The sequence below is a fragment of the Colobus angolensis genome, unplaced genomic scaffold (genome assembly GCF_000951035.1).
Source record: "Colobus angolensis palliatus isolate OR3802 unplaced genomic scaffold, Cang.pa_1.0 Scaffold169, whole genome shotgun sequence".
Lineage (NCBI taxonomy): Eukaryota > Metazoa > Chordata > Mammalia > Primates > Cercopithecidae > Colobus > Colobus angolensis.
In genome coordinates, this window is record NW_012114810.1 from 507,649 (window position 1) to 520,021 (window position 12,373).

At 44.5% G+C, this 12,373-nt stretch overlaps 1 protein-coding gene across 1 annotated transcript in view; it reads left to right on the forward strand.

The window, feature by feature from the left end:
• Positions 1–3,291: 3,291 nt before the first annotated feature.
• Positions 3,292–12,373, forward strand: part of PRPF3 (pre-mRNA processing factor 3) — a 38,259-nt gene continuing 29,177 nt past the window's right edge. Inside the window, exons 1-4 of the mRNA XM_011937953.1 lie at positions 3,292–3,408; positions 6,703–6,895; positions 7,548–7,678; positions 10,114–10,260. Coding sequence (XP_011793343.1) covers positions 6,751–6,895; positions 7,548–7,678; positions 10,114–10,260 — 423 coding nt within the window. The 5' untranslated portion in view covers positions 3,292–3,408; positions 6,703–6,750. The remainder of the gene's footprint in view (positions 3,409–6,702; positions 6,896–7,547; positions 7,679–10,113; positions 10,261–12,373) is intronic.

Sequence of the window (12,373 nt, forward strand, 5' to 3'; positions counted from 1 at the left end):
ATATATTTCTTATATTTAGGTCTTAGATCCATTTTGAATTCATTTTTGTATATGGTATGAGGTAGGGGGTCCAACTTAACTCTTATGTATGTGGATATCTGCTTTTCCCAGCATCATTTGTTAAACAGACTGTCCTTTCCCCATTGAATAGTCTTGGCACCTTTGTCAAAAATCAGCTGACCATGGCCAGAGCAGGGGCTCATGCCTGTAATCCCAGCACTTTGGGAGGCTGAGGCGGGCAGATCACGATGTCAGGAGTTCAAGACCGGCCTGGCCAATATGGTGAAACCCCCTAATAAAAATACAAAAAAAAAAAATTAACCGGGCATGGTGGCATGCACCTGTAGTTCCAGCTGAGGCAGGAGAATTGGCTGAACCCAGGAGGCGGAGGTTGCAGTGAGCCAAGATTGTGCCAGTGCACTCCAGCCTGGGCGACAGAGGGAGACTCCGTTTGAAAAAAAAAAAAAAGGGCCGGGCACAGTGGCTCATGCCTGTAATCCCAGCACTTTGGGAGGCTGAGGCAGGTGGATCACCTGAGGTCGAGAGTTCGAGACCAGCCTGACCAACATGGAGAAACCCCCATCTCTACTAAAAATACAAAATGAGGCTGGGCGTGGTGGCTCACGCGTGTAATCCCAGCGCTTTGGGAGGCCGAGGCGGGCAGATCACGAGGTCAGGAGATCGAGACCATCCTGGCTAACACGGTGAAACCCCGTCTCTACTAAAACTACAAGAAATTAGCTGGGTGTGGTGGCACGCGCTTGTAGTTCCAGCTACTCAGAAGGCTGAGGCAGGAGAATCGCTTGAACTCGGGAGGCGGAGGTTACAGGGAATTGAGATTGTGCCATTGAAGTCCAGCCTGGGCAACAGAGCGAGACTCCATCTCAAAAAAGAGAAGAAAAAAAAAAAATACAAAACGAGCCTGGCTTGGTGGCGCTTGCCTGTAATCCCAGCTACTCCAGAGGCTGAGGCAGGAGAATTGCTTGAACCTGGGAGGCAGAAGTTTGCCTTGAGCCAAGATCGCGCCATTGTACTCCAGCCTGGCCAACAAGAGCGAAACTCCATTTCAAGAAAAGAAAAAAAAAAATCGGCTGACCACATATGTGAGTGTTTATTCTGGGCTCTCTATGCTCCTTTTTTTTTTCTTTTTTTTGAGACGGAGTCTCGCTCTGTCACGAGACTGGAATGCAGTGGTGCAATCTTGGCTCGTCGCAACCTCCACCTCCTGCGTTCAAGCGATTCTTCTGCCTCAGCCTCCCGAGTAGCTGGGACTACAGGCACCTGCCACCACGCCTGGCTAATTTTTGTATTTTTAGGAGAGACGGGGTTTCACCATGTTGGCCAGCATGGTCTCGATCTCTTGGCCTCGTGATCCACCCACCTCGGCCTCCCGAAATGCTGGGATTACAGGCATGAGACACCCCGCGCCCGGCCCTCCATTCTCTTTGGTTGATGTGCCTGTTCTTATGCCAGTACCACACTGTGTCTTACACATTACATTTAATCCTCACGATACCTTTTTGAAGTAGAGATTCTTATTCTATAATTGAGGAAACAATCTCAGAAAAAATTACCTGAAGGAAACACAGCTAGTAACTGGAAGGCTACAGTTTAAATGTATCCAGTTCTAAAAATTGGAAATAAAATCAGTTTTGTTTTGTTGAAATGGAGTCTCCCTCTGTTGCCCAGGCTGCAGTGCAGTGGCGCGATCTTGGCTCACTGCAACCTTCACCTCCAGAGTTCAAGCAATTCTCTTGCCTAGGCCTCCTGAGTAGCTGGGATTACAGGTGCCCGCTGCCACTCCCAGCTAATTTTTGCATTTTTTAAGGAGAGAGAGATTTTCACCATGTTGGGCAGACTGGTCTCAAACTCCTGACCTCAAGTGATCCACCTGCCTCGACCTCCCAAAGTGTTGGGATTACAGGCGTAAGCCACCACACCTGGCCTAAAATCAGTTTCTAGAAACATTTCTCCACAGGGAATTGAACTCAGACTGTTAGAAGCACTAAAACAAAATAAATTTACAACAACCCTGCAACGTTGAAACTCATTAACCCATTCAACAAATTTTTTGAGTGAATATTTTGTGAGACATTGGTGTTAGAAGCTGTAGGTGGAGAAACTGATTTGTGAATAAGTTGAGCAGCATGTTCAAGCTCCCCCAACTGGTTCCTTCAGAGCCAGGCTTTATCCTGTTACCTCATGCTGCTCCATCAGGGAAGGTGGGGCTTGGTATGTACATTGTATCTTTAGATACAAAAATCTCCTACTATCTGGGGAATTTGAATAACCTCCCTGAAGAACAACTGCATCTTCTAGTGAGCCTACCACCAAGAAGACATTTTAGAATTTTAGTTTGGATAGTTTATAATATAAAAATAATGGAATTTTTTCCATTTCTCATATAAGAAATTGTGTCATAATACTGGACATCCTTTTTCCAAACTATCTTTGCCCACATACATGTTGTTACGATTTAAAGGGTCAGTAGGGGCCAGGCATGCTGGTTCAAGCCTGAAATCCCAGCACTTTGGGAGGCCGAGGTGGGCGGATCACGAGGTCAAGAGATCGAGACCATCCTGGCCAACATGGTGAAACCTCGTCTCTACTAAAAATACAAAAGCTAGCTGGGCGTGGTGGTGCGCGCCTGTAGTCCCATCTACTCGGGAGGCGAAGTTTTAGTGAGCCGGGATAGCGCCAATGCACTCCAGCCTGACGACAGAGTGAGGCTCCGTCTCAAAAAATAAAAAAATAAAAAAAAGAAAAAGGGTCAGTAGGTTAGAGCCTCATTTTGGAGAAAAGTAAATATCTATAGACCTATTGATAGAATGGAGAAAGCAATACTGGTAGGTCTCACTTGTCATTTATTGAGCCCAAAGTGCTGGGATTACAGGCGTGAGCCACGGCGCCCGGCCTGACACCACTATTAAATTAGGGAGAAAGGTTAAGGAGGGGTGGCTAATTCTAGTGATTACAACTGTGAAAGGGTTTACTTTCTACCAGAAAGACTGAACACAAACGCAGAAGCCTCGCTCTTCATTCTATCCGAAGTTTACCTTTGCGCACTTATTCTCCATATGAAGAAAACTGCAAGTAGCCCAATTTCCGCTTCAGGAAGTTAAAAACATTAACTTGGCAGAAATCTAGTTAATAGGTTTAGCTCGGGAAATAGAAAGCAAGAAACTTGCTCAGGGAAACTTTCCGATTCTACGACGCATGCGTTCAGCCTCCAAGAAAGTGGCAAATACGGCTGCGCGAATTGCCGGCCCAGCCCTCCTTGGTCACGTGTTGGGAGACAGCGGCGTGGCGGCGGCCGTGGCGGTAGCGACGGCAGGCCGTAGGGCGGTCAGAAGGTTTCCGGTTCCGGTGTAACGTTCGGGCTCCGTCTCAGGGGCTGAAGTTTGTGAGGTGAGTAGTGGCCCCGGGCCCAGAGAGCGTAACTCCAGTCCGCGCGACTGTGGCCGGGGCTCAGTCCAAGGGGAGGATCGAAGCGGGAGGGTTCAGCGGGAAGGAGTGTGAAAGGAGTACCTGGTTTGGTGGAAGAAGAGATTGGAATGAGATTGTTGAGAGGAAAAGGGCGGGGGCGGGAAGGAGACTGGGTAGGGAGACCAGCTCTGAGGTGAGGAGTTTGGGTAGAACAAGGTAGAGTAAGAAACTGGTTGGAGTGACGGAGAGTAAAAATAGAAGATTTGGGGCTGCAGAGGGAAACTCAGGTTGTAGCAAACAAGAGCACGGAGTAAGGAATTCCTTCAGAAGACTGGATTTGGATTCTGCTGCCTGCTCATTGAGAGATCATTGTACCTCGCTCTCCTTCCGCACCCCCATTACCCCTGCACCTCGCAGTTATTGTTGAGCATTTGATTAGTGACAAAGCTAATTACCGTTTGAAACTTTTCTGTCCATGGCTGTTTAGTTTGCACATCATCTTATGGAGGTCACAGTGGCACCTCATTTATTGCTTTGGGCTTTCAAATTGCTTATACTTTCTAGCCTATCATCCAATTCTGGTGGAATATGAGACCCGTTAAGGTGAGGACTCTTGTTAGTTTTGCTCACTGTTTTATGTATCCACTGCACTTAGTACATTGCTTGACACTTGGTAGTTAATAAATATTTATTGAATGAATTAAGATGTAAATATGGCAGTCCTCATTTTGTAAGATGAGTAAACTGTGGCTCCAAAGAATTAATTAACTTGCCTAAGAGCTTGTAAATGGTGGAACTCAGTGTCCCAACTGTTCTGTGTGAACTCTTGTTTTCACTTTCTATGTCGTCTGGATATGCTGCTTTTGTGTAATACGTATGTAATATGTAGAAATTGGTAGGCTGTATGTTTACTCATTATGGGGTAATAGAGTCACCATTGAATTACTCACGTAACTTGTCACTGAGGCAGAAAATCTTTCAATCTTAGTTTCATCACTTCAGTCTGCTAGCTTCCTTTGGATATACCAAAAGTGAGTCTACTATTTGGCAGCAAGTCTTTTTTTTTTTTTTTTTTTTTTGAGACGGAGTTTGGCTCTGTCGCGCAGGCTAGAGTACAGTGGCGTGATCTCGGCTCACTGCAAGCTCCACCTCCCAGGTTCACTCCATTCTCCTGCCTCAGCCTCCCGAGTAGCTGGAACTACAGGCGCCCACCACCACGCCCGGCTAATTTTTTGTATTTTTAGTAGAGACAGGGTTTCACCTTGTTAGCCAGGATGGTCTCCATCTCCTGACCTTGTGATCCGCCCGCCTCGGCCTCCCGAAGTGCTGGGATTACAGACGTGAGCCACCGTGCCTGGCCAGCAGCAAGTCTTGTAGACTCTAGTATAGAAGCTAAACCTACCAAGAATGTAGAAGTTAATCAGACTGGATTTTTTGGAGAAAAGATGTCTTAAAACATCTTGAAAAACTGATTCCCAGATCTCTGATAAGTGGCACTGCTGGGAATAGCTGAACTTGGAAATTGAGGTCAGTGCAATTTATTGACTCCCATTTAGGCACTTTTTTTTCCCCCGAGACAAAGTCTTGCTCTGTCGTCCAGGCTGGAGTGCAGTGGCGCAATCTCGGCTCACTGCAGCCTCCGCCTTCCAGGTTCAAGGGATTCTCCTGTCTCAGCCTCCGGAGTAGCTGGGATTACAGGTACAGGTCACCATGCCCAGCTAATATTTGTATTTTTAATAGACATGGGGTTTCACCATGTTGGCCAGGCTGGTCTCGAACTCCTGACGTCAGGTAATCCACCCGCCTCAGCCTCCCAAAGTGCTGGGATTACAGGCTGAGCCACTGCACCTGGCTTTCATTTTTTTTTTTTTTTGGCGATACAGTTTAACTCTGTCGCCCAGACTGGAATGCAGTGGCGTGATTTTGGCTCACGGCAACCTCCGCCTCCTAGGTTCAAGTGATTTTTCTGCCTCTGCCTTATGAGTAGCTGGGATTACAGGTGCCCACCACCTCGCCTGTCTGATTTTTGTATTTTTAGTAGAGATGGGTGCAGTGGGTCGTGCCTGTAATCCCAGCACTTTGGGAGGCCAAGGTGGGCAGATCACTTTAGGTATGGAGTTACCTGGCTGATACGGTGAAACCGCGTCTTTACTAAAACTACAAAATTGGCCAGACGTGGTGGTGCATGCCTGTAGTCCCAGCTACTCGGGAGGCTGAGGCAGGAGAATCGCTTGAACCCAAGAGATGGAGGTTGCAGTGAACCAAGATTACGCCACTGCACTCCAGCCTTGGCGACAGTGAGACTCTGTCTCAAAAGAAAAATGAGCGTATTCTTTTCCGAGCTGAAGGATCATCAAGTCAGCTGATGGAGACCCTGTAGGTTGAACATGATAATTATCTGTATGCAGAATTCCCACTGGGATGAATATGACCACAGAGAAATGTGACAGAACATTCTTAAGGATCATGAGATTTAATTTGATATTCAGGATGACTGACCTGGATAAACCCTGTTTTACTTGCATATCTTTAAAGAAAGGAATCCTACATAAGTCAGGGTTGGGTTAGGAAATGCCTGCCTGGAAGTAGGAAGAATGGAGAAGCTGGCCTCTGGATGGGCTTTTTTAGTGTTGTTTTAGTGTTACTAGGTTTGCAAGTCCTTGTTGATATGACAGGATCAAGAAAGAAGCTAGAATTAATATCTCAGATGTAGCTTATTCACAGAGTTTATTTTATTTATTCCACAGATTTCATTGATCAACTTAAGAGTTAGAGTTAAAAATCAAATGGGATCTCTTTCTGCTTTGAGATAAGGTTCTTGGGGAAAATACTTGCCTTCAAATGAGTTGGAAGAACTTGTCTAAGGATTGAGAATAGGGATGGGGAATGCATTCCTGATGTACTAACCATTTCCCTGGATCACTTTAGTCTTTTTTTTTTTTGAGCCGGAGTCTCACTCTGTCACCCAGGCTGGAGTGCAGTGGTGTGATCTTGGCTCATTGCAAGCTCCATCTCTCTGGTTATTCCCCTGCCTAAGCCTCCGGAGTAGCTGGGATTACAGGTGCATGCTACCACGCCCAGCTAATTTTTTTGTATTTTTAGTAGAGACAGGATTTCACTCTGTTGGCCATACTGGTCCCTGACTCCTGACCTCAAGCAGTCCACCCACCTTGGCCTCTCAAAGTGCTGGAATTACAGGCATGAGCCACTGCACCCAACCCACTTTGGTCTTTTCTTATTCTCTAACTTGTCTCTTTTTTTTTTTTTTTTTTTTAGGTGTAGTATTGAGTCCAGTTTGAGCTATTGTTCTCTTTTTCCTGCAAAATGGCACTGTCTAAGAGGGAGCTGGATGAGCTGAAACCATGGATAGAGAAGACAGTGAAGAGGGTCCTGGGTTTCTCAGAACCTACAGTGGTCACAGCAGCATTGAATTGTGTGGGGAAGGGCATGGACAAGAAGAAGGCAGCCGGTATGTACCTTTCTGCATCTTTGTCTTAACATACAGGGTGACCCCAAACACTGAACTTCCCCAAAATTCTCTCTGTTGGGAATATCTAAAAAAAGGGCAGGCCATATTTTATTTTCATCTGTATTATAATGAAAATAGGCTAAATAATAATTTGCTTTTTCTCTTATTGCTTATTTTTTATGTTATTTGTGATAGATTTTAAATCTTTGACTACCATACTGAGTCACCTAAGTTAGATTTACTTAGGAAGTATGCTTAAGTCAGATAGGCATATTCAGATTCAGATTGACATCTCAACATACAAAAGTCTTTATGAAATACATAAAAAAGCTTGAAAGAGGTAGATTTTGTTAATGGTAGTCTCCTACAACTTGCTATTTGGGAAAGGCTAGGGTGGTTATTCATCTTAAACTTGATGTTCCATGTAAACAGGTTGCTCTGACTGTACAACTTCCCACTCCAAAAAATTATAACTATTTTCACCTCATAGGGCAAGGTCATTCAATGTAAGAGAGATGGGAATCGTAGAAAAAAACTTAAAATTTGTTTCACTTCTGGGAATAAAATTCCAGTGTTGGTACCTGTTATAGGCCTACATATAGACTATGTAGTCTTACCTTTCCAATCCTACCACCGCCTTTCTTCCTGTCAGATCATCTGAAACCTTTTCTTGATGATTCTACTCTCCGATTTGTGGACAAACTCTTCGAGGCTGTGGAGGAAGGCCGAAGCTCTAGGCATTCCAAGTCTAGCAGTGACAGGAGCAGAAAACGAGAGCTAAAGGTAGGTTACAATTTACTGTCTAATGAGCTCAGGACTGTTTTGAATGGTAACAGAGTTGCTGAGCTTACCAGTTCACACCTTGATATCCTCTATTTAGAGCAGCAAATGTTCAAGAGAGGTACTTAGACATTAAAGTAGGAGAGGTGAATTTGTGTCATCACCATCTGAACTACCTAAGTTCATGGGTTTAAATATCCAAATAAATAATTGGTAGCTTTGTCTTTTTTTAGATAACAGGAGTTTTGGTTCTCATGTTTCTCCATATTTCCTTTTTTTCCTTCTTACTGTTACCTATAAACTGATTGCTCTAAGATTTTATGTTTGATTTATTTGAGGCCTAATAAGTTGTTTTAGAATGTGACTCCACTGGTACCTGAGCTGTAGACCTCATTGTTGCCTCTTTGTAGAGGTTTCTCTGCAATGTACTTGTAGATAGGATACCAAAAAAGTAACTATTATTTATTATATTCATGAGAGCTTACCATTTGCTCTATGGCATATTGCTGGTCCTCTGGTGCCATAAGTGAAACACTTGGAGGAGTTGTCGGTAGCCCCTTAACTACTACACTTTTTATTCTGTAGTTGCTGACTGATCCTGGCCTTTTTCAATATTAGCAGTATCAAGTAGTCTATCTTTCTACTCATTTCCCAGTATCTCTCTTTAGAAAAAAAAAAAATTCTTTTTCTCCTATCAAACCTTCCAGAGTTCTTTTGATACCTTGGCTATCCCATTGCTTTTCCTGAGGGAAAAGAGTGAATATAATGTCTGCTTGGTCCCCTGGCCAGGCTATGGAACTAAAAAAAAACAGAGAGATTTGTGCCCTTTGTGTTTAGAGCATTGTAGGGTGATCAGAGGAGAGATAGTGCTTGCCTTAAAACAGTTTGTAATTTGCCAGGCACTATGGCATGTGCCTGTAATCCTAGCTACTTGGGAAGCTGAGGCAAGAGGATCTCTTGAGCCGAGGAGTTGCAATTTAGAAGAGGCAGGGGTATCACAAAATATATATTTACGTATTATAAAATCTAAGTAGCAGTTTCATGTAAATTTTAGGGTTGGCTATAGAATTTCAGACTTATGTTGAATTTTGTTATATTTAAGGGGGAATGATTGAGCCACAGTATACACAGATCTGTACAGTGAAGATTATGTCACGATAGGGCATACTTCTTTTTATTTTTTTATTTTTTTTGAGGCTGAGTCTCACTCTGTTGCCCAGGCTGGAGTGCAGTAGCACAATCTCGGCTCACTGCAACCTCCACCTTCCAGGTTCAAGTGATTCTCCTGCCTCAGCCTCCTGAGTAGCTGGGATTACAGGCACATGCCACCATGCCCAGTTAATTTTTGTATTTTTAGTAGAGATGGGGTTTCACCATGTTGATCAGGTTGATCTTGAACTCCTGACCTCATGATCTGCCCGCCTCGGCCTCCCAAAGTGCTGCAATTACAGGCATGAGCCACTGCATCTGACCAGTAGGGCATACTTCTGTATGATTGCTGAGGGCATGCTGTGAATGAAGTGACTACATTGGGTGGGATTAATAAAAATGGCTTCTTGAAGGAGGTGTCTAGATAGCTTTGGGATACGGGTCCCATTTTTGGTCCATTCAAGTCCCCACCCCACACAATATATTATGGGAGAGTCCTTTTTCTTGAACTGTAGGAGTTCCAGGAAGCGCTCGCCCCTGGCCGAGGATATGTCCTTGCAAAACACGAGCCCTCCTAGTGAAGAGGGGATGTCACCCAAAGCCTACCACCGGTGTGTACATTTGCTTTTTCCCATTGTCCCTTCCAGTTGGCCACTCTTGGTCCTGTTAAATTCACCTTGCAAATTAGTCATCATATTTGAGTTTCCATTGTTTGATGAAAACAAAGTGTTAATGGGGATTACTGAAGAAGAAAGAGAAAGCCCGTGTCCTGGAAGAGCTTAGACTTAGTTGGGAAAATTATACTAACATTGAAATACTTAACACTTTGCAAACAGAATATCAACAGTGTAATTTAACCTAATATGAACCAAGCTCTTACATGATAAGAGAATGTGAAACAAAAAGTTTAATCAGAGTGGGATAAGGTTGTAATGAGGAAAACTTCTTGGAGGAGGTGAGTTTTAGGCAGGATTTGGAACACGGGTTGTGGAAAAGTTGAGAGAAATCATAAATGTGGACAGTAGCATTTGCAAAGACCTTAAGATGGGAACATTTATAAAAACATGGGAATGAAATTTGTTTGACTGGATTAGGAGAATGTTGAAGTTGGGTGAGATGGTCCACTTGGTGGAGAGTCTAGTAGACCCTGCTTCTGGCAGGTGGCTATTTGCAAGGTTATGTCATATTCCCCTGGGAATAGCCAGAAACTGCTGGTAGGGGCTAGGATAATTCTTCTCTTCTCCCCACGGGGAAGGATACAGCTTTTCTTTCATCTTGGGTTCCCTTAGGAGGTGTTTGGTGATGACTCTGAGATCTCTAAAGAATCATCAGGAGTAAAGAAGCGACGAATACCCCGTTTTGAGGAGGTGGAAGAAGAGCCAGAGGTGATCCCTGGGCCTCCATCAGAGAGCCCTGGCATGCTGACTAAGCTCCAGGTTAGTAATTAGGGACTGGAAGCAAAGTGGTTTTGTGAGTTGAAGAAGCAAAAGGTGCATGGGTCTGTATTTATTGTGATTTTTTTTTTTTTTTTTTGAGATGGAGTTTTGCTCTTATCACCCAGGCTGGAGTGCAGTGGTGCGATCTCAGCTCGCTGCAACCTCTGCCTCCCGGGTTCAAGCGATTGTCCTGTCTCAGCTTCCCAAGTAGCTGGGATTACAGGTACCTGCCACCAAACCTGGCTAATTTTTGTATTTTTAGTAGAAACGGGGTTTCAACATCTTGGCCAGGCTGGTCTTGAAATCCTGATTTCAGGTGATGCGCTCGCCTCGGCCTCTCAAAGTGCTAGGATTGCAGGAGCGAGCCACCATGCCCGGCTTATTTTTTGTATTTCTTTTAGTAGAGATGGGGTTTCACCATGTTGGGTAGGCTGGTTTCGAACTTCTGACCTCAGGTCATCTGCCCACCTCGGCCTCCCAGAGTGCTGGGATTACAGACGGGAGCCAGCGTGCCTCACCTTATTGTGATCTTGATTTAAATTTGAGGAATTTAAATCAAGTGTTTAGCATTTGAGGAAGCTTTTTTTTTTTTTTTTGAGATGGAGTTTCACTCTATTGCCCATGCTGAAACGTAGTGGTGTGATCTCAGCTCATGGCAACCTCCACCTCCCAGGTTTAAGTGATTCTTCTGCCTCAGCCTCCGGACTAGCTGGGACTACGTGCGCACACCACTACGCCTGGCTAATTTCTGTATTTTTAGTAGAGACGGTGTTTTGCCATGTTGGCCAGGCTGGTCTGGAACTCCTGGCCTCAAGTGATTTGCCACCTCAGCCACCCAAACGGCTGGGATTACAGGTGTGAGCCACCGTGCCAGGCCAGCATTTGGGAAAATTTTATTTCTTGCTTTATGTTTTAGCATTCTTTGATTTGACCAGGAGTATTCCAGGTAAGGATATTGAAATTGCCATTTACTGTGGCAAGCAAGGTGTGTTATGTACATTATTTGCCTAATTACCTACGTCACTGAGTCATTGAGAAAATTAAATGAAATGATTAGAACTCATCTCGATGACAGAGGAGAATTTCCAAACATAATGCAAAGAAGATATAATCCACTAATAAATAATTTTAAGTTGACTTTGTATTTTTTTTTAACAGGAAATATTTGTGTTTTTTCAATTGATAGTGTTAAATAATTTTGATACCACATGAACAATAAATGTTTACCATTTAATATTTGAGGGGGGTAATAGAACATATACAGAAATATGGATGGGTTGATTTGCATATATGTGATATTTACAGAAGGAAAGAAATGGGTGATTTTTTTTTTTTGGAGTTGTCTCTCTCTGTCACTCAGGCTGGAGCACGGTGGTGCAATCTCGGTTCACTGCAGCCTCCGCCTCCCAGGTTCAAGTGATTCTCCTATCTCAGCCCCTCAAGTAGCTGGGACTATGGGCTTGTGCCACCATGCATGGCTAATTTTGTATTTTTAGTAGAGATGGGGTTTCACCATGTTAACCAGACTGGTCTGGAACTCCTGACCTCAAGTGATCTGCCTCCCAAAGTGCTGGGATTACAGGTGTGAGCCACCATGTCTAGCCTGTTTTTGTTTTTCAGGCAAGGTCTCACTCTGTCCTCCAGCCTGGAGTTCAGTGGCGAGATCTTGGCTTACTGCAACCTCTGCCTCCCGGGCTTGAGTGAGTAGCTGGGACTACAGGTCACCATGCCTGGCTGATTTTTGTATTTTTTGTAAAAGTGGAGTTTTGCCTCGTTGCCCAGGCTGGTCTTGAACTCCTGGGCTGAAATGATCCTCTTGCCTCTGCCTCCCAAAGTGCTGGACTTACAGGCGTGAGCTACCACGCCCAGCTGATTATTTTCTTTTCTTTTTTTCTTTTTGAGATGGAGTCTCGCTCTGTCACCTAGGCTGGAGTGTAGTGGCATGATCTCAACTCACTGCAACCTCCGCCTCCTGGGTTCACGCCATTCTCCTGCCTCAGTCTCCTGAGTAGCTGGGACTACAGGCATGTACTACCACGCCCGACTAATTTTTTGTATTTTTAGTAGAGATAGGGTTTCACCATGTTGGCCAGGCTGGTCTCGAACTCCTGAC